The 22,722-nt window shown below is 35.9% G+C and overlaps 2 protein-coding genes across 3 annotated transcripts; one reads left to right on the top strand and one right to left on the bottom strand.

Moving 5' to 3' along the window:
* Positions 1–1,831: 1,831 nt before the first annotated feature.
* LOC132039901 (uncharacterized) lies at positions 1,832–3,599 on the top strand. The gene is made up of 3 exons (XM_059430453.1): positions 1,832–2,191; positions 3,213–3,337; positions 3,425–3,599. Exons 1-3 carry the CDS (start codon positions 1,967–1,969, stop codon positions 3,486–3,488), a joined length of 414 nt encoding a protein of 137 aa, XP_059286436.1. The 5' UTR covers positions 1,832–1,966; the 3' UTR covers positions 3,489–3,599.
* A 959-nt stretch (positions 3,600–4,558) lies between these two features.
* LOC132040937 (1-phosphatidylinositol-3-phosphate 5-kinase FAB1B) lies at positions 4,559–16,725 on the bottom strand. 2 transcript variants are annotated; one of them, XM_059431623.1, is made up of 12 exons: positions 16,414–16,725; positions 15,329–16,383; positions 11,911–12,633; positions 11,147–11,300; positions 10,719–11,063; positions 9,747–10,520; positions 9,311–9,642; positions 8,801–8,927; positions 8,548–8,715; positions 6,299–7,816; positions 5,365–5,631; positions 4,559–5,248 (listed from the first exon to the last, which is right to left on the bottom strand). In XM_059431623.1, exons 2-12 carry the CDS (start codon positions 15,916–15,918, stop codon positions 4,922–4,924), a joined length of 5,325 nt encoding a protein of 1,774 aa, XP_059287606.1. In that variant the 5' UTR covers positions 15,919–16,383; positions 16,414–16,725; the 3' UTR covers positions 4,559–4,921. The 2 variants fall into 2 exon arrangements, with proteins under 2 accessions (XP_059287606.1, XP_059287605.1); XM_059431622.1 differs by having other exon boundaries at positions 15,329–16,725.
* Positions 16,726–22,722: the final 5,997 nt, after the last annotated feature.

A 22,722-nucleotide genomic window follows, 5' to 3' on the forward strand; every position in this document is an offset into this window, starting at 1 on the left:
GACGAAATTAAGGGGTTCAACACATAGTATATAGAAATAAAAAAAGTTCTTTTTTTACGTATTTACAATTTTTGGGCGAAGGGGGTGTCGGTTGACACACTACCTTGATGCGTGGTTAAAATGTCACTGTACGACAACTTACAACATATTCAACACCTATACATTGTCAAGCACATTTGAATCTGTTTGTGATAAAATTGTCTTAATTAATATCTCCATCTTCGTCTACGTACCATATGCAAATTTAATTAGGTAAACATTATCAAATAACTACGTTTCAGAAACTAATCAGTAGTATTTAAATTCGCTTAATAATATTACCACTTTGAATTTGGTAAAGCTCAGCTACTAATTTGAGTAACAAATTTGACAAGTTCATGATGGATGCAATTTTTGTACGTGGTGATTAGAAATTTTAGTATTAGGGTACATTTGGTGATTAAGAATTTAGTAATAGGGATTTAACGCTAACTGAGAAAAGTATTGTACGATACTAAGACTAGTTTGATAATCACTATTCCTACTTTTTCCTTCTTTTTTGATTTTCCTTTAAATTTTAAGGTAAAATTAAATTTGCAATCATGAATACAACTTCTATGCATGGTGATTAGGATTTAATGCCAGTGAGTAAAGTATTGTGTAAATATTAAAATTTATTTGGTAATTACTTTTCCCTTTTTTTTTCTTTTTTTTTTTTGCTTCTTTTTTCACAATATTCTCTTAAATTTTTAATTTAATGTAAATAGATTTTTGGCCCACGGGCCGGCCTCGGTCAGGCCTCAAAGGCCAGCGAGCTAACTTGGGCTGGGGTTATAAGCCTCAATTTAAATGGGCTTAAATAATCTTAGCCCAATCCTACCCTTATAAAGTTTCTGGATCTGTGTCACGCTTTCAAGGCTGCTGCTTCATTTTGACGGCTCTAAAGACAAGTTATGTCTTCCTACCTAGTATTATAAGTTTGTTCCTTTTTTTTTTTTTTTCTAACCAATAATCAGATACAAGCTTTAAAAAATGATTAGATAATGCCATTGATTGTGTCTGCGTACCATAATACAATCAAACCTTTTTATAACGACATCGTTTGTCTGAATATCGTTTGGTTGCTATAGCAAAATACCGTTATATATGAAAACTATATAATAGAATATATAATATGAAAGTCGATTCCAAAAACTAAATCGTTATAGTGAAATGTTATATACAGATGGCTATTATAAAAAGGTCTGAGTTTAGAATAGATAATTGTTATTCATTGAGAGACCTTCGAAGCAAATTAATCAAATATAGAAGATAAATATAATGTTATTAACCGACCAGATGATATGACTGAGTCCTCACCACCATCAAAACTTACTCCCATTTTATTACTTTTTTCTTTCTAAGATGTTCTTTCTTAAAAGAAAAAGGTACATATCATAAATTCCAAATATCTTTTTTTATCTTAAACTTTGTGTTATATGACATAAAATGAAGTAAATAGATAAGTGTCACGTTGCAAGGACCCACCCTTTATACCCCCACGACTCCAAACCTCAATTAATTAACTATATCTTACTTAATCTCATATAAGTCATATCTATTGGGTTCAGCTAATATAATTCATATATTTATATTCCTTTTTCGCCATTATGAAGAGAAGTAATCATAATTGATCTTTTTAATGTTGATAGTCAACGTACTACAAGCTTCATTTTTAATTCCCCCACTTGAAACGCACTTTGCTTTGTTACGATAGGAACATTTTATAAAATAAAACATGTCCTGGCATGACATCCCTTATTGGTTTGATAGTTTCCCTAAGGAGTATTATTTATTATCCATTTTAGCTTATACAAAGACCGCCAAAAAAAACTAGTACCAAGCAGTTAATATAAATTAAAGTCCCACAATAATACTGCAGAGCAAAGACTAGCATTCTGTTTATAGTTTCTCCTCGATTTTTTTTTTTTTCACTCCATTAGGATCAATGGCTGTGATAAACTCTCTTTCAACGGCTATTCTAATTACCAAATCATCTTCCACAAAAAGGACAAGGCTGCCTGCTCAGAGACACTTGGTGTTTGCAAGTAGTGACAATATTTCAATCAACACCTCCACAACAACAACAACAACAACAACAGCTACCACTAATGAAATTACAACTACTATTAATCCACTTAAGATGGGATCAACTTCCAGCAACATGCTAAAGGTATTTTCTTTTATTGCTTAAACAATTATCATAATTTTTATTTTTGTTTTTTATCATTCTTCTTAGAACGAATTGATTCGATTACATAAGTAGGACCTAGTATGTTGATACACAACCAGTACCCTGGTTGTATGTAATGGTGGAGCTAGCATTATATTAAGGGGTGTCAAAAAATATAAATATGTTGCTACCCTGGTTCAAACACACAACTTTAGGGAAATTTAGCAACCCCGTAACCATTTCACCAAACCATCAACTTATGTCAAGGAGTGTCAACTCTAGTTTACATACTTATAAAATCAAAACTTCACCAATCTATACAATGTGATTTTTAAAAATTAAGGGTGTCATTTGATCCTTGCGACAAAAAGGTAACTCTCGCCTGCTGTATTTTAACATGAAAATGACAAAAATGGTCCCTTATGCTCGGGAGTATGTTCAAAGTAGTCTTTTAAGTATTCCCTTATGCTCTGGGGTATGTTCAAAGTAGTCTTTTAAGTATATTCCTATACAGTTTTGATCTTTTATGTTAGCCAAAAGTGAACGTATTTGGTTCCGTCAAATTTTAACAAACTCTATTCGTTAGATTTGATAGAACAGTGGGGGGGGGGGGGGGAGGATTTAGCGGGAACTCACATTTGGAGGTACATGTTGGTTTGCTATTTTTGGTCTATTTTCTAGGGTCTTGTACAACTTTTGATATGCAACTGCTGCTATTTTTGGTATTTTTTGTGTGCCTAATGCAGTTTTTGTGTTGTGATTTTTAGGATTTGATTGGACTTTCTTGGTGTTCTGTTTAAATCTTTTTTCTTTCATAATTTTCCTCAAATGTAACAGAGAGTTTATTAAAATATTTGACAGAAATTGAAAGTGTTCTATTTTTGGCAAATTTAAAGAATCAGATCTACTCACAATATAATATTTAAGGGATTACTTTGAAACTACTCCCAACATAAGGTACTTTTTTTTTCATTTTCGCTATTCCAATTTTCCTTTTATATATATTTTTTTATATTTATAGGTATTTGAAGATAAGTCAACGGGTGTAGTTTGTTATAGAGATGAGAATGGAGAGATCACATGTGAAGGATATGATGAGGGCCCTCGTTTCTGCCACCAACTACCTAAGTCTTCTTCTAAATCAAGGTATATAATTACATTAGTGCAATGATTAGTACTAATAAATACATAATCTAATTTTTAAGACTCACTATGACATGTGTGAATGTACAGAGATGAAGAGATTATAGAGCTTCTCCAAAGAAATTGGCTTCATATAGCTGGTGCTGCTGAATGAACAGATTTTGTGCAATATCAACAGACTCATGCTGATAATAACAAAAGAAACAGAATAAAGATAGCTTGTTTCTCTTTCCAAGTCTACTTGTTCAGTTGTTCTAATAGTATCTGTGTCTCAATCAACTATGTCTCAAGTCCAAACTAATTAGCTACTGTTATATGAATCTTATGTCTTCATTCTGTTCTATTCAGACTCATAATCGTCGTTCTAATAGTATGTTTTAACAAAAAGAAAAGAGATATTGACTTGCTTGTTTCCCTGGTGAAAATGTAAATAGTTTGATTTATGCATTGACAATTCACCTTCCCTTTCAACCCAATGTTTTGCTTCCAATGACCTTTTGCCATTTTTTTCTTTTGGGCTCTGACTGAAATCAGTTTACAATAAGGGACAATGGAAGTACAATTATAGAGTCCTGTTTCTTCTAAAGATGCATCAAGCTTCAAACAATTATAGAGTCCTGTTTCTTCTAAAGATGCATCAAGCTTCAACTTTAACATAAAAGCAGGGAATGTTTAATCATTCAACCATAAAACAACTCAAAGATACATATTGGCTGCCTAATACAGAGGCTTTAGAAATGGACCCTTGATGATACAGAAGAAACAAAAGATATCCTATAGAGGTTGGTCACTAGATGGAATGCGCCTTAATCCTTCAACCACTATCTAAATAAATTTCGACAGTAACCAGATAATTCTTAAGTACGGAATGTTGAAATATTATGGACCTAATTGAATATTTGTGATATCGAGGATTCATACAACCGACCAAACTAGCTTGGAATTGACATGTTGTTGTTGCTGTTCCACAGTAACACTATCCCTAGTTTTGCAGCCTTTGAATATTGGAGCCACTTAAAAGTCTTTTTACCATTTGGACCAAAAGATATTGAAGCCCAACGCATGGAAACTTTTGAGTGACTCTGCTTTCATTTATTTTCAGGTAGATAAACAAAAAGGAATATAAAGTGAGCATACAGATCAATCCCATCAGGGAGGGGGGGGGGGGAGAGAAGATAACAGACAAAATTTATATAAAAGATCGAGTTACTAACTTCAGCAGCATAAACTTAATCCAAAATCATGCACCGACCAAAAATAGCAATTGATCATTTGTAACTCATGTACAACTTGGGTTCTACACAAGGAAAAAATCATGATTGAAAAAAAAAAAAAAAAAAAAAAAAGATGTACAAAAGAATTTTCTTGAAGGTAAACCTATGTCTATGCAGGAGAAATCTTTCACTAAAGCTATAATCCTCCATCAATGTCTTCTAAACAAATAATGATGTGTTCCCTCACTAAGGAGAGTACCCCTAGAACTGCAAACTGCATATCAAAAGAATTGAAAAAATGGGGAGAGATATATGAACCTAGTATAACCGGGAATCCCAACAATACGATCAATATACAAGCAGATATACAGAGTCACTCCGTAGATTTTCCACTTTGTGAGTTCTCTCCACACAAATCATTCTGTGACTTGTTGGGAGTAATAGTAAGAGGTGACCAGTGATCAGCAACCATCAGAAAATAGGTAGTCATTGCCTTCCGGAACCTTTTTTTGTATTGCTTAGGTGAAATTACAGTCGGAGACACGTTCTTGGGTCCACCAAGGATGCCAGAGGCTTTAACCCATGTCTCCAGGTGCTTGTCCCATGTATACTGCCTCATGAAGTCAATAATCCCAAGAACGAGTTCATGCTTCTCTTCGTCGACACCAACCAATAGTGAGTAATCCATCACATCAACTGACTGCAAGAAGAACTACTATATTAGTCCAAACCATAAAGAAATCTGCTAAAAATAGACTCACACAAATTTATAGGATTAGGCAACAAATATATCCAATCAAGTCGGCATAAACTTACAGCAAGAAAAGCAGTGTCATTCCAGACAGCTCGTTCCAAAAGTCTCTTGGCTTTGTTTCCAACAAAAATAGGTGAAGTTGGCATAGACTCGATCAAGTTCTGATCCAGCAAGACCTTATTGCTTCCACTAGAGTCGGGATTGTAACGAGACCGGGAAGATCCTTTAAGGTCATAAAGCCGCGTTAGATTCCTCCCAAATAGAAGGTTCTCCATAACTAGAACATCCATTTTAGTTTCCTTCCCTCCTTTAAGATGCTTAGATGTCACCTGCACATAAACAACAGAGTTAACTATGCAAAATGACTAGGTACTCATAATCATAATTGACGATATCATGTCTCATGAAAATGCCCAAGCATATGAACGGTGAGGGAGTCAGGGAACAATCGTGAAATTTGTTATTTTAGACACTAATTACACATCAAAGTTTGTCTTCATAGAATAGAAGAGAAATATGCAGCCGATGTTTTGTGGTCAATTCACCCACAAGGCTATGGAACCATAACAACTATAACTCGCAGACCATAAAGATGACCATGCATTCATACAGATCATTACGTTCTTTTCTATAGGCAAAGGACCAAAAAAGAAAGGTATCTCGTTTACCCAAAAACATCAGTGAAAATGGACTGTCCCCCTTACCAGATCATTCCCAGTGAAAACTTCAGGTGAAAGTAAATAGTAATTACAAACCCAAAGTGGTAACTCAAATTTGTCAAGTTAAACCATAAACCATTTATAAATTATGTTAAGCGCACCTTCCAAATGCGATAATCGTCTTTGCCCCTTACGAAATACTAGATTCACTATAAATGTGGCATTGTGCTGTTGCAGGTCTTTTCCTCTCTAAGACTATACGGATAACACAAATGACCTTATAAATCTTAATTACAAAATTCAAGAAGATCGAGTAATGAAGAGTAGTTAGAAATACCTGATAGATCCCCAGAATTTTTGCCAGGCAAGTAGGACTCCTTGAGCTTATTGATTCTGAAAGATACTTAAAATATGCAGGAGCAAACTTTATAAAAGATTCCAGTTCTGTCTTAGTCACTTGTTTGATAATGAATCGATCATCCAAGGTTTTAGCAAAGAAAACATTGCTCTTGCCTCCTTGGGCTCCCCATTTCTTACAGCGGCTAAGAGATCTTATGTAGTCCATCTCAGATGGGCAACATATCCTTCTCAAAGCATCAAAGCGCTTTGCGTAATAACAAGTCACTGTGTACTTCACTTTCCCAAGCGGTCCATCATCCGAAAATAAGACTCTGGCATGCATTGTCTTTGTGCATGAGAGCGGATCCAAAACCGAAGAGCTATGACTACTGGATGAGGACAAGAAACCATCATCTGTAGATCCAAGACTTTTGAAGGATTCTAATACCATTTCATCCATAGATTGAACGGACTGCAGACTTCCTGAGTCTTGGGACTGCAGTGGAAGGTTAGAGTCCAAACTAGCATCCTTTGACTTCTCTAGCTCTTCAGATAGTTGTGCAAGATAATCTGGTGAAACTAGTGCATAAGATATAATACTAGTGGGCTCGTCATCATACACTGGTATAATGGTATCATTAACCCCAACAGGTAGGAGCAACCTGGCTCCACCTTGTGCCTCTGACTCTCTAAATGATGAAATGTAGACAGGGCTGTACTCGCCAAGCGTATCCAACTTCTGAGCACTTGGTAAAAAGTTTTTGTTCAGTGACCGGTAGAAGCTAATAAAAGACATACCTAACCATCCCCCGGCGTCTTCCACATTTTCAGAGCTCTTAGAGGATAATGAAGGAGGAAATCCAGACGGCTTAGTTCCGCTATGTTCCTCCACAGGGTCTTCAACATCTACTTTTTCTGCTAATCTAGTTGTTGAAGAATCTGCTATAGGTGGTTCAGAAGATCTGCAAGTACCATCCTTCAGCACTCCAGCACCGGAAATAGTTTCACCAGTCCAAGCTGCCTCAAGAGTATCTGACAAACTATCCGTGATCGAGGACTGCCCATCAGAAAGGGCTCTAGACCCCTCTGTATTGGATTCTGCGGATTGACTTTCTGTTCCAGCAGGAAGACCTGCTGGTTTCTCAGTTGCACAACTAGAATCAAAGAGAGCCTCAGATCCTTGATGATCTGTGTCCACATGATTCTTTTGACTACCACTTACTCCATCATTAGATTTTTCACCAAGTATTGGAGTTAAAGAAACAGAATCAGCGACATTCAAACAGTCACTCGGTCTGGCAGGATTATCTGGAGCAGTGAACTTATCATTACCAACTAGGGGTTTCTCTTCAGTAACGCAATGAGCCTCGCATTCTAAGCTGGCTGCATATACGAGACGGTGATCCCACATATAAGATTGGAAAATAAGTTGCCTTCGCAACCGATTAATCTCGAAAATATCAACGACAGGCTGCGCCTTTTTCGTCTCCTTGGTCAGAATTTTCTGGAGAGATTCCTGCTAATACACAATACCCAGGAAAACCCATAAAAAGAAAATTAGCAATAGTTTTACAAATTTATTGGCTTTGAATCCCTAACATAAAGTGAGACAATCGAGAATTCCCACTCCATTAGTTTACATGATGTTAGAATCATGATACATATGAAAGTTTAAGTTTTAATGCAAGAGGTTAATAATGATAGCAAGCAAGTTAAGTTCTGATGCATCAAAGCAGATGTCAATAGAATCTGCATCATGGGCAGCAGGAGACAATTCCACCATTTTCTGTCTCCCAAGCACAAGGTGATAAAAGAACAAATACTGAATCATGAACAGTCACTGTCTTATTTCCCATCAGACTAAGCATAGAAATCCAATCACTAGGATCATTATAGCGAGACCTATTTGTACATAGGTTTCAGATAACTACAGTGAAAGAGAACAAGCGGAGACTCATACTTCATAATTACTGCCACGAAAACCCAACAACAGACACAAACATAGGTGTGGAGAGAAGGAGAGAAAGCGCTTAGTAATATAAGCAGGACCATGATATGCAGTGAATAAGAGGTCACTGACCTCCACTGAGATCTGAAACTCATTAACAGAAAATTCGGGTGAGGTCTTAAATTTATCTATAATCAACTCACATTCTCAGTATCCTTGGGATTTCATATTAAGGACACATATATCTCAGACTTTGCAGAATCTAGAGACAATTTTATATTTAGAAGTGAAGACTTTACTTCCAATTCTTCCTTCTCCTTCCACAGCATTCCTTCCAAAACAGCAATTTGACCTCTTGCTTCAGGTGCTTTAGCACTGCTGTTATATTGACCACCACATTTTTCCTCCACCAAAAGACGGATTGCATTCAGAACCTCAGAAAACAAACGTTCAGCTCGGCCAATGACCTGCTTAAATCATGCCATGAAAACAAGTACACAGTGAGATCAGATGCCACTTTAGACCACTCAAAATTCTGAATCACATTCGCACCTCGTTTATTTCTTTTTGTATCCAGTCCTGATTTTTCTCATAGTTGAAATCCAGCTTTGCAGGAGGAAGGCACACTGAGTGAACATCAATTGACGCATAGCGAAAGCAAGCAACCATTTTCCCAAATCTGTACATGTCACAAATTTATTAACATTGCAAAAGATACTCAATAATAATTGATGGTACAGCATTACAAAAGACACTTGAAAATAAAAAGGGAACCATAGTTTTAAACTCAAGACCCTATAGAACTTTTATGCAGATTATTTTCATACATTGGCAAAACAAACTGCAAGCTAGCACTAGGCAAAACAAACATGACAAAGAAGGAAGCAATAGAAATCAATCAAAAAATCCAATGAAGAAAAGTACTGTTAATTGAGCAGAACATGAAACCAGCAAATCATGCCTAACAGATTTGACTATTAAGCATGACAAACCAAGAGAACAAACATTTGAAATGCTCTTAGATTTACAACACTGCAAGAAACAAACAGAATAAGAGCATACCCGTAAAACCGAAGACAATCCCTATGTAAAGAATGCCCGCAGCTAGCCACTCTGCTAGCAGCTGCATGGTTAGAAAAACTAAGTTCTAGGAACTTCCCGAAGGATAAGCCCCAAGCAGCATCAGACATCACTATTCTTTGAGTTGCTGGAGGAAAGCCCTTAACCCTTGGACATCTCAGGCACCTATGCCACATCCATATTTTTCCTTCCCTTTCGCCAGACAAAAGAAACTCTGGCAGCTTCTTAACTGAAATAGTTAAACTGCCTTGTCGATGAGTGTAACACTGAACATGTGCTTCTGAAGGCATCTCACATGAACGGCATCTATAACTCTGCAGAAGAAAAGGAAAAAAGAATCGATAAAAGATCTTTCCAGTCTCTTAATTATATTCTTAATGTTTCTGGCAAACATGGAAAGGACAGGGGAGAGATTTACTTGATCAAACAAATTGTCTCGTAGAAATCGACCCAGTGGCTTATCAAAGTTCCCATAGTATTTTATCCGAAAGAGATGGGACCTTTCACAGACAGTTCCCTTCCAAACACATCGGGACGATAAAGAAACTAAAATGCTTTGATGGTCAGATGGGGACGGAGGAAACTCTTCCTTTGATGAAGCTGGTTCATCATGAACGTTTTTTCCGTCTAGTTGCAAAACCATTGGATTTGAGCCACTTTGGTTCACATCCACACTGCCATTTTGGACATTCTTTGACAAACAACCCTGTTCGATTTTATCTGAAGGCGCAAAACCGGTAGACAAGAAATGGTATCCTTGGGCATCTTGGATATTGTTAGCTACTGAAGGCTTTAATCTGGAAGACTCTATCATATGCACAATACCTCTGTCCACAGATGAACCAGACAGGGAGGGCCCAAGGAAGGCAGTATCAGTGCTTGCAGCAGTAGGGAACTCTGTCATAACCATTTTCTGAGCACAAAGGTTTGCACCACCAGATAATGGTGATTGAGTTTTCTCAGCGTAAGGAATGGTAAAACCAGGTATTGTTGAGATTGACCTGCCAATAGTTGATGATTTATCTGGAAGTGCTACAGTTATTGGAGAATTCAGAGGAAGTTCAGGTAGAGATGCTCCCTCATCAGCAAGAAAAGAGGTTTCCAGAGCCAAATGATAAGCTGCAAAAATTGAATATTGAAAGACATGCTTTACTTTCTTCAACTCATCTCCATTTGCACCACGGAGTAATACCTGAGACAACAAATAACATGAGAGCCCAAAATATTATGTAGAAGTCCATATGACTAAATTTGCAATATGTACACATATGATGTCGTAAGAATAACTTGACCATGAAAAGAGACTGAAACCACCAATTTGCAGGTTGTCAAGTGTCTTTTTAGAACATAGTAAGACAACTGTAGTTGTAGTAATTGATGATAGACTTACAGTGCATCCCAGTGGCTTTGGACAGCCTTCAAAGTACATTAGAGTCTTCACCAGCTTCTTTCCACTCTGTCCAGCTGTACCATGCTCTTCAAAAAACTTCTCAACATGGAACGTGTCACAGAATCCCAACTTTCTAGATGAGAAATGATCTATTGAAGGTACTATTTGACTACCCGTGCAGCGGGCTATACGCTCCAAAAGTGTCCTCTTGATATTTAAGACAAGGGATATGTCCTTTGCCAGGAGGTACTCTTGTGCATAGCGAGATACGGATTTTTCCACCAGAAGAACATCTGGTTGGTGCACATCAATTTTGGCAACAGCCATCTTGAGATGATCCATTTCCTAAATAGCAACACACATCTATAAGCACAATATCTAAACACTATCTGCTCCAAATATGGGAAGACAAGGTTATTCATCAAAACCTGCTGCAACAAAGTATCAAAACTTGATAAGTGGTTAGAGACGCGCTGGTATTCAAGAGCCCCTCCAAGGATTAATATGCGAGGCTTCTCTATTTTGGATGTCATTCGTCGATGAGCTACATTTTTCTTGCAGACAACTCCTTTCACCACCACACTGTTTAAGGGGACAAAGTTTCATATCAGAGGAATACTATTTCGGTTGTACGCAAGAACACAACAAACATGCTACAACATAAAGAGGTATAAAAGATAGAGGCTACACCAGAAGAAGAAAAATGATTTCTAATCTTGACGAAGAATACACTCACGAGCAAAAGAAAGCTGCAACATGTATGTCATAAGTTGTTACCTTGCACAACTATATCTAGTTCACAAGTCATCGTGCGAAAAGCACTATGTCAAATCTATCGTCATTGCTTCGTAATTTGCAAAAAACCACTTTGACCAAATATTTCTTAAGGAAAGAAATACAGGTTCTGGAGAATAAGCCAGGTATCAAATAGAATTGTACCAGAGAGAGACTCTAGTATTTCAAAGTTTCTTCAGAAATCACAGCTAACAAAAGTATTGTGTGCATGTGTGTGTGTGTGTGTGTGTCTGTGTGAGAGAGAGAGACAGTGTACGAACATGAAACGTCAACAAAGCTCCTGTTTTCCAATTTAAAAAGTTTTCTGTTGCTCCTTATCCTAGTAACATAAGAGGCAAGGATCCAACACACAAGCTGAAAGGCATTGTGGACAAAACTGAAAATTATTTTCTCTTACCTGTCACTATGACGCCCAGATGCTACATATTTCACCTTTACGTATCCCCCAGGGTCCATCCCTCCGCCCTTGCTAGTGTCTGGTTTCAGAAGTGTAGCAGCTTCCCATGATAGGGATGTAATAATCTCCAGCCAACTCTCTTTTTCATCTTCCTCATCAATGGCAAGGCCTTGAACCTGCATAAGCTGGGATACTAAAGCCCTGAAGTGGCCATCAACCACATTTTTCACAACCTTTTTCTGCTCCTCGTTTGACCTATCCCTACTTCTATACTCACCACTTCCAAAACTGCTTGATGACCGTAAACCTCCCCACTCTGCTGCAGCATCGCCATCATCATCATCATCATACATAAGTGCTTCCTTTTCATCTTCTTCATCCTCTGGTTCAGGAGGAAGCCACAGAACTCCATTGTTCTCAAAATCCACAGGTTCCCCATTAACATCTTCTGCAACATTTATGGACGAAGGAACTTCACATTCATCAGAAATGTCCTGTTTTACAATCTGTTGGACTTCTTCGGAAGCCTGGGAATCAAAACTATTGTGTAAGGAAGAGCTGCTCACACTTTTTTCATCCATAGCTTCTCCATCAGGGTGTTCTTTATGTGGTCCATACTCCTTTTTGATCTCGTCATACTGAGCGGGACCATAGTAGCTATTGACCAAATGGCCCTGCGAATCTAACTGGTAAACACCATATTCGTCTTCTTCATCATCACTCCTGATTCCACAATGTAGCAACAAACAGTTAACTGATACTGAAATGTGTTCTTAGACACAAGTAGTGGGAACAGCAGGTAACTACAAATGCAAAGCAACTCACAAAATAATTGGTTCGCTCAGGACAAAGTTTTCATACACAAATCAAAGTGCAATAAATAAATCTTACTGCAGATGAGACACATTCCTCTCAGACATAAGACTGTTCAAGACGTAAATGACTCAAAAGATATATATGCTATCCACACTACTGCCAAGCTCCTTGTTATACAAACATATGTCTAGCAGCATGTACTATGTAGGTTATAGAAGAGCCGGTCCAACAAGGAAGAGGTTCCAAAAATACTGCATGTTGTTCAAGAATGAATGAAGTAATATAAGAGGAGAGCCATGTGATCTGCAAACAAAGTTGTTCTAACTGTTCTAGTTCAACATCACGAATCATGTCAAGTCACTCATAAATTGTGTAAGGGTCTCCCGAGAGGTTTATAATGTCTTGAGCCGCTCCTCCCATTGCCTTAAGGTTTTGGGTTGGGTGCTCATATTATTTCAGAGGTAGGTCGTATCGCTGACAAATTACCTTGCAAGTTGCATAGAAGAAGTAGCATCATGTTTCCGACTTTCCGTCTGGTTGCAGGGAGATGGTTGGCCTATTGTAAACAAAAGGACACGCATGGCCCACACATCAACCATCACAAGGGCCTTAACGAGGCAACAAACTTCGGTTATCAATGCTTTGCCAAATTGCTTCTGGTATCATTTCTTTTACTTTCTGCTGGATTACTTAAGAGAGGGAAGATTTTAACTTATTGGAACAAATTGCACATTTGGTAATAGAAGTTCAAATTGTTAAGAACATGTCCGATTCATTGTCGTCAAGAATATGTTCAGATTCATTGTAGAGAATTCTGTAGGCTAGTCTAGTATATTGTGTCTAAATTAGGAGGTTATCTTGCATTAAATATAATCCTTTTAAATAAGTTAACATACTCTTAAGAGTAGTTAACAACTCTTATTTAAAGAGCTCCTTTATATTGAATTTAATCATCAAGAAAACAATTTATCTCTCCTCTCGTCTCTCTTTTCACATAAGGGTAAACCTTTCCAAGCCCATTCCCTCACTCGTAAGTTTTAGTTTAAAGTTCAAGTGTGATCCCATTAATCGGATTACGCGTGCAACAGGGTGTTGGATTAATAGTTGTCCAGCTTCCAAATAGATTTCTAAAAGTGTTGGGTTCATCCACTAATAACCTTGAAGTTTTTGGTTAATACGTGTATTCTTTTACATAGCTCAAAAATTTGACCTATCTTAAGTTCTTAACATTACACAACTGGATATCTCATTCACTGTCAGTATGGTTAGCCCATTGTAGGAATCTCAAGATAGTCACTGGAATGCTGCTCGAGAAAAAGCCTGCCTGGTGATTTACTTTAGAGTTTGCAAGGAAGACAGCTAAATACCCGGAATTAAAAGATAAGGATTTCCAGAGGTCAATATCTGGCATTGAGCCCCATATCCTAAGTGCCCAAGTATGAGTTGAGAGAGAGCATTCTTCGGTATATTAAAAGCAACAAAACCTTCCATATGAGGACTAAGGAAACACTGATAATATAGCATATGTAGATGCAGATATGTCCAGATCACCCTCTTTGATAGATGGTCTACATCGGTATATATTTGTTTAATAACCGTGGTGCCTGGGTCAGCTTGTGCGCACCTCGATTAATTCCACGGGATACCTACCCCCTCCCCACCAGCAACAGGTACCAGGTAACTCTGTCCAACAAGGCTAGGACGGATGGGAAGAAATCACCTAGCGTTTTGTCTCTGCTGAGATTTTAACCTGAAACATCATGGTTTTTAACCCACTTCATTGACCACTAGGCCACAACCTTGGGTGAGATCCACATCGGTATATTCTGGAGAGAAAGTTAAGAATGATTGACAGAAGGAGAGGAGCAGAGAAACAAATTAAATTCTAGAGAAGAGAAAAAATTAAATCAATCTAATCCCAAACGATGTACCTCCAACCCCAAAGGTTAAGCCATGTAAAAAGGTGTGTCTCCTACATCAGTTTGTGGATTACAATCATACACACTAATCCCTACAGGTGCCATTTTGATTGGTGAAAACTTGATGTCGTTAAAAAAGTAAGAAGCAAGAGGCAATTGCAACATCTGGTGCAGAACCTGAGTATTGAGCTACGGCCTTAGAGACACGTGAGTTTATGTGGTTGATTTAGCACAAATCCCTGAGAGGATTCAAACATGCAATCAAGCATAATGAGAGGACAATACCTCAGAGTTAGGATGTCCATATAATATGGGAAATAGGGTCAGAAATGCTTTCTTCATTACTTAGTAAGAGATGTCCATAGTGTTTAAGGCAATCTACCCCTTCACATTTACAAACAAACAACAACATAACCAGTGTGGTCCCACAAGTTGGATATGGGGAGGGTGGGGTGTATGCAGACCTTACCCCTACCTTAGTGGGGTAGAGAGGTTGTTTTTGATAGACCCTCGGCTCAAGGAAATCGTTTTCCAGAACAGGTTTGAATCGCATTTGCAAAACAAAGAAGCTCATAAATGTTGCAACTTTCCAAGCAACAATCATTGACAATATAACAGTTGGTTTGATTTCTTTTTCATTAATTGATCGAAATTGAACTGATCATAGAAGATGTCAGATGTACCTTGTTGCGCAAAATGCATATTGGTTGTCCAAAACCCCTGTATTAGCAGGATCATAGCTCCCTCTAGCTGTTGCAACATTTTGCCTGTCTAGAGAAGATTCCGTTACAACCGATTTGCATGGACTAATTACAGAAGACTGTGGCACTGAAGTAAAGGTAATGCTACTACTATCACCAGTTCCACTAGACTTGAAGCTGATAAAACTGGCTGCAGAAGGCGAAGAACAACTAGTATGCACGTTAGCAACCCGAGGTCCATGATGAACACTAGAAGTTAAACCTTGTTCCCATTGCTTGTAACAGTAATTGCATACTCTAATCTTTTCCCACTCTTCTTGTAGTGGCCTTGGTTCACTAGATGGAGCTGGAACCCAATTCGACGTGCACTTAGCACAGAAAACCCGTCCACATAGACGACAATGATGCCTACGATTAAACAATGTGAATTGAGTATCACAATCATAACATACCCGACAACTATGATCGGGCATCCAAAAATCCCTCGATACATTATCAGGCTCAGACCGCCAAGGGATCCACGATTTCAGTAACTTTAAAAGATCAGAGAATGTCCTATTCGAGGCATCCATCGACAATATATAGGCCTTTGCCTCTCATTGCTATCAGGGGCAGAGCTAGAGTATCGGCTACGGGTTCATCCCAACCCAGTAGCTCTGATTCAAACCCTCTATTTGTCTTAAAAATCCATTAAACACGTACAGATTGTTAATTCAGAACCCATAAATTTCAAATCCTGGCTCCGCCTCTGATTGCTATAACCTCATTATTCAATAACAAAACTCATATCCAATTACTTTAACAAATCAACCTTAAAAAAGGGTCTAAATCCAACCAACAAACTAAAGCCCCTAACAAGTGGCTGGCATTGAAGAATCAAACAAACTCTTTACTGATTATAGGACTGTTTTTTATTCTTTACTACTCATAATACATTTATCAACATTCTCCAAATCCATATATACATATCAAAATCGACTGTCCATAGCTTCTCAAAGAAGCCAATTCTTGATATGGTAATAAAATCAATTCAAAAACTCCCCATACAAAAATACAAAAAACCCAACAAAAAAAAAAAAAAAAAAAAAAAAGCCAAAAGAAAGATACCTTGCTATTTAAAAAAAAAAAAAAGATACCCAATTCACCTCAACAACAAAAGATTGAAACTTTAACCTTTTTGTCACAAACTAATAAAGGGAACAAGTTTTCTTGAAAATACATATAACCCTGTAAAAAAAAAAATCAAACATATCTGATTAAGATGAATTGGATTGGATATATATACCCTTATAAAGATCAATCATTTTCGACATAAATAAAAAAAGTGGATCAAAACATGTTTTTGAAGATATGAATGAAACAAGAAAAGGACGGACGCCGCAATCACCTTTTTGCAGAATTAAATTTATTATGCCCAGATGAAGACCAATTGGAGGTTGCCACGTAGTTCAATAGACCCCACCTCTTGCGGAAGCGGAGTAGGTGAGTACGTAGATTATTTAAGGGTAAATAACATACTATGTAGATTTGTATTATTCGAAACGGTGACTTTATATATTATTATACACTTTTATATAACGTTTATACATTATCTATTAAGTGTATAATATTATATATTGTGTGTAGAAATATTATTGTAAAAAAAAAAAAAATTATATGGAGGTAAATTAAAAATATGACTATATGGACATAATAATTTATGGTGAATTGTATATTATTGAAATTATGCCTAGATTTAATCATACAATTTTGCTGTTCTTCTTCTTCTTCTTTGTCCAATTTTTTTCTCCAATTTTCTGTTTAATAAATTCACTGTGACGTGTTTAGTTGAAAATTTATAAATAAATTTAATAATGAGATATTCTATCAGTCAAGTCTTCTTTTTATATTAATTTTTATTTGTTTTTCCTCTGCAAGTGGAGAGGTAAAATGACCACACCCTCAAGAAAGGCAACTTTATAGAACCATCATTTGTTTCCTTCCTTTCTTTTTTTTTATCTTGATCAAACGGTTAAATATACCTCTCGTTATACTTTGAGTCTAAATATACCTTTTTCGTTATATTTTGGGTCCAAATATACTCTTCTATTATACTTTGGGTTCAAATATACTCTTTCTCTGTTAAAATTGTCTAAGATGGATATGAGATCTGACGTGGCGCTGACAACTCGGTGAGGTGGACACCACATGACATGCCACCTCACCACCCCCAACCCATTTACCCCTTTCTTCCCCTTCTTTTTCCATCACAACCATCTCATCCCCCTTCACACCCTTTGCCACCATTAGCACCACACTTAATAAATAAACACTTATGTTCAAGTGATTCCAAATCTCTTTCATGGCATAATGACGTCCTAATTTGTTCAAGTGTTAGCCATATTATTCTTATGCAACAATAGCTGCAAAACAGTAGTAGCAGAAGTAGCAGAAAGCTTGCAATTTGCTTAACCATGAAATCATCACTAAAGAACTTTACACAATATTCATCGACCTTCCGTGCTTATGCAATCTCAGCTTCAATCGATTTCCCAATGCATAAAATGAATCGAAAGATAGCCTGCGATAAACTCATTGACCAATTCTCGCTTATGAAACTATTGATTCGTCTATCTCTTCAAATGGGTATACTCTTACTTCTCTTCTATTCCACGAATACTCTCATTTCATTGACTGTAGTTTATGTAATACACTTATCAGACTCTATACAGATTCAAAATATCACTCGCATTTAGTTTTTGTTTATTAAGTGGTGGTGCTAATGGTAGCAAAGGTTGTGAAGAGGGAGGAGATGGCAATGATGGAAGAAAAAGGGGAAGAGAGGGGTAAATGGGTTAGGATGGTGAGGTGGCATGTTATGTGGTGTCCACCTCACCGAATTGTCAGCGCCACGTCAAATCTCATGTCCATCTTGGATAATTTTAATGGAGAAGGGGTATATTTGAACCCAAAGTATAACAGAGGGATATATTTGGACCCAAAGTATAACAGAAAGGGTATATTTGGACCTAAAGTATAACGAGAGGTATATTTAACCCTTTTCTAATAGTGCAGGGGTATATTTAACCCTTTTCCATTTTATCTTACCTTAATTTTCAAAAAAAAGTTAGAAGGTGGCATAAAAATCCACTTTGGTTATCATTTAATTTATTAGGATTAAAATGTGTAAATTTGAATACATATTTGAATATTAAGATAGGTATTATAATTAAGATATTTGAATTTAATTTCATATCTGAATATTAAGATCTAAAAACTAAATAATTAAGAATGTTTGTTTTCTCAAAGGGATAAGGCACCGTTACCCCCCTGAACTATACCCGAATTTGCTACGACACACCTTACCTTTCCCGGGGTCCTATTACCCCCCTAAACTTATTTAAAACGGAATAATTACCCCCAAACGCCGATGCCCACTCTCGTATGGGAGAGTGACATACACTCTCCTTGCCACATGTGTATTTATTTGTTTTCTTCTTTTTTTTTTTAATTTTTTCAGCTTACGTGTCAATTTTTTAAAAAATAAAAATAAAAAACTGAATTTTCATAAAAAAAAAATGAGTTTTAAAACCCGTCTTTTTTTTTTTTAATTTGAAAATTTGATTTTTTTTAAACCCATTTAAAAAAAAAAAAAAAAACTAAAAACATGGATTAAAAAACTGAATTTTCTTTTAAAAAAAGGATTTTTAAAAACCCTTTTTAAAAAAAAAAAATTGAAAATTTGTTTTTTTTTTAAAACCCGTTTTTGAAAAAGAAAAAAAAAAGCTGAAAAAATGATTTTTTTTTAAATATGGAAAAATGGATTTGTTAAAAATATGGAAAACTTGATTATTTTTTAAAATGTCTTAAAAAAATCTTGATTTTCATGATTTCATTTTCTTAGGACACTTTTATTTTTCAAATAAAATCCGGAAAAGTGTTTTTCTTGCCAAAATGTGAAAAAAACTGAATTTTTATAAAATTTTGAAAAAATTAATTATTTTCTTAACATGTGGAAAACCCTTTTTTTAAAACTAAATGTGGAAGACTAGATTTATTTTCAAATTTTTAAGAAAATGCAGATTTTTAAGAAAAAAAAATTAAGTTTTCTCCTTTTTTATGTTTTTCACTCTCTCAAAGAGAGTGAAACACACTCTCTTTGCCACATCAGCATTTAGGGGGGTAATTATTCCGTTTTAAATAAGTTTAGGGGGTAATAGGGCCCAGGGAAAGGTAAGGTGTGTCGTAGCAAATTCGGGTATAGTTCAGGGGGGTAATGGTGCCTTATCCCTTTTCTCAAATGTATAAAACTTGTTTTGTTAAAAGTTAATAATTACAAAAGTCATCTAAAATGTTAATTAACCTAATACTATATTGATAAAATATTTTACAAAAAAATTATATGGTGTTGGTGATATTAAGCCTGTGCACAAATCGGTTCAACCCGAATTTTTGAACTGATTTGAAGCAGTTCGGATAATTCAATTTGGATAATACAATTCGATTTCGATTTACAAATGCAATTGTAAAATATTACGGTTTAACGGTTCGGATACGATTGGCTTCAATTATCAACCAAACCGACCCGAACAAACTGAATTATATGCCACTAATGACTAATACTCTAATAGTCTGACTATATGTACGCTCAATACTTAATAGTGAAGTAATATTTATTTAACTTGTAAGTGGTGCAAATGATTGTCTGCATGCACACCTTGCACTGGATATTCATGGCCTTTTTGTTGGCCTCAAGCTGACTTCCCTTTTAGTCTTTCATCTTTTCAGCGTTCTTCTCACGAGCCATCTCTGCCTTTTGGCCATTGCCTCCACCCATGGCTTTGTTTGTTCTTTGATCTTAGCCTGTACAAACTAGAGGGTTTTTTTTTTTTTTTTTTTTTTTTTTTGGTTTTTTTAAGGATGCAAACTAAGTTATTATGCTTGTTTGCTTGCAAGTTGCAAGATACTGGATTATTAATTTGGTATATGTAATGTGGTGTTAGCGGATTTATATGCTTGCACAAGTTGCCAAGCTCTTGTTTTGCTATTTATATGCTATTATGCTTGCAATTTTATGGTTTTTTCCTTGGCTAATGTCTTGGTTATAAGGCTGCAAATTTAGGATCTCATTATTTTTGGTTAAGTCTACTCTAAAACTGAAATGAATATAGTTGCTTGTTTAAATTTCAAACAAACCGAACAAATCGATTTGTGTAACTGAACCGAAATAATAAAAAACGAATCGAATTGAACCTAGAATGAATCAAGTTTGGTTGAGAATTTTAGAAAATCGAAATTCGAAATTTCAACTCGATAATGGCTAAAACCGAACTGAACCGATTCGTGCACAGGCCTAGGTAATATTGATGGCGAACAGTGGTGGTTGTAGGTACGTAATAACTAGTCTTTGATGGTGGTTGATACTAGTGGTTAACAGTGCTGGTTGATGATGGTAGTTTGTGGTGGTGGCTGATAATTATGATGGATAATTGTGAAGTTAATAGTGGTGGTGGTGTTCGATAGGATGGCTGGTGATGTATGGTGGTAGTTGATAGCGATGTGATTGGTGATTGTTATGTTAGTGGTAGCTAAGATGGTGTTTGTAAATGGTGGCTAGTGATGGCGACAACTGATGAAAATAAGCTTATGAAAATAAACCCTACACTAAACTATTTATAGTAGTTGTAAGGTTGTTACATAAATGGCCATAATGTCCTTCATTGGTTTGCCAATCTGGCCACGTAGCCTCCGCTCTTCATTTGAACCCTTCGAAGTATTCCACAGTCTCAACATCTACATGTATGTGTGCCTCATTGTATATTCTAGTTTGGAATGTATCAATAGCTCCTTAAATCATGAGATTATGGGAGGAATGTAGATTTTTCAGATCCTTCCTCATAACCGACATTTATGTTCATATTATACTTATTGGCAATACAATAGAGTCATCGAATTCGGCAAAAAACTTACATGGTTGCTCTCAATCTGATTTTATCTCATGGTGAAGTTTGTCATCTCCACTGTCATTCTATCCAAAATACTTTGTTTTTCTTCTTATCAACAACTATAGTAACTTTTCATAGGCTCAAGCACGTGCTCTGATACCAATATGTGTAAAAATGAAATTCGAACAAGCAAGAAAACTTAATGAAATAGTATAAAGAAAATAGAAAAATAGCTAAAAAGGAAAAATAACTACTTAGTGTTAGGGGTTATCATTGACATCTAGAAAGAAGACAAAAGTACAATATTTATTTTTCTAAAATCCTACTTGAGATCACGGCCGGCTCTACCATAAGGCCACTAAAATAATGGCTTGGGTCCCAAACTTTTTGAGGACCAATTTTTCCTAAAAAATCATTATATATATTATTAGGTATTGTTAAAATCTAATTCACCACTTTTATTATCTTTATTACTATGTATTAGAAAAGGCTCAAGTTTCAACCAAGAGTAAAAGAGTAATTTCGCCCTACTTTCATGAATTAAAATAGGCCACATAATCACTTTCTACAATCTTCTACAACTTTTTCCCCTTTCTTCATCCGATCACTGTTTATTGCTCTCTCTTCCTTCAGTCTCTCTTTCGTAATGCATACTTCTATTTCAGTGGGTATTTTTATGTTTTTCCCAGATCGTCTTTCAGTTCTCTTTAGATTTTTCAGTTTCACAACTAAAAATTCATTGCTTTTGTTGTCATTAATTTTGGTTTTTGAGCTAAATTTTTACCATTATTAATAGACACTAATTTATTTCGTCTTTATTTATTGAGTTGGTGTGAGAAGCTGATTAGAGTTGATATAGAAATAAGGACGAAGCACCATGGTTACACTTGCATAAGTCTCAAGCTCGTGAAAGATACATGTTATTAAGTATTTGTATGTTTCAATGCTTAATCTTCAGCCTTCTGCTCGTCAAATATTCAACCGAGTCACCTTTTGTTTTTACAAGCTTCATAGCAACATAGTTCAGTTATACATCCTAATAAAGGATTCATATAATTATATTTGTGGAAGAAAATAATAAATATTCTAGATTCTTATATTTTTATTTATGTATTTAATTACTACATCAATAAAATCACTTATTATCATAAGCTATTCCCTTTATTTCGGAATAAGTGACTTTTTATTTTTTTATTTTTTTTCAAAATAAGCGGTGTTTCACATAATTAAGAACACATTAGTGATGTTATTTCAATTTTACTCTTATTTAAATAAAAAAAGAGTTTTTACATAAACAAGAAACCACTAAAGAGCTATATCTTTTGCAAAGTATTTATTAAGTGTAAGTTAGTAAAAATATATCTTACTTTTAAAAAATATGTAGTTTTCTTAAGGGCGTGCCCAAGGTAAAAACATTACTTATTTTGAAATGGAGGGAGTATGATTTATAGC

The sequence above is a fragment of the Lycium ferocissimum genome, chromosome 12 (assembly GCF_029784015.1).
Source record: "Lycium ferocissimum isolate CSIRO_LF1 chromosome 12, AGI_CSIRO_Lferr_CH_V1, whole genome shotgun sequence".
Classification (NCBI taxonomy): Eukaryota; Viridiplantae; Streptophyta; class Magnoliopsida; order Solanales; family Solanaceae; genus Lycium; species Lycium ferocissimum.

Excerpts from the sequence above, each read along its gene's own strand:
- LOC132039901 (XM_059430453.1), top strand. The coding sequence starts at position 1,967 with ATGGCTGTGATAAACTCTCTTTCAACGGCTATTCTAATTACCAAATCA. Across the intron at positions 2,192-3,212 it reads CTTCCAGCAACATGCTAAAG|GTATTTGAAGATAAGTCAAC; the intron begins GTATTTTCTTTT and ends TTATATTTATAG. Across the intron at positions 3,338-3,424 it reads AAGTCTTCTTCTAAATCAAG|AGATGAAGAGATTATAGAGC; the intron begins GTATATAATTAC and ends GTGAATGTACAG.
- LOC132040937 (XM_059431623.1), bottom strand. The coding sequence starts at position 15,918 with ATGGATGCCTCGAATAGGACATTCTCTGATCTTTTAAAGTTACTGAAA. Across the intron at positions 11,064-11,146 it reads TTGATACTTTGTTGCAGCAG|GAAATGGATCATCTCAAGAT; the intron begins GTTTTGATGAAT and ends GTTGCTATTTAG. Across the intron at positions 8,928-9,310 it reads GATTGTCTTCGGTTTTACGG|ATTTGGGAAAATGGTTGCTT; the intron begins GTATGCTCTTAT and ends TGACATGTACAG.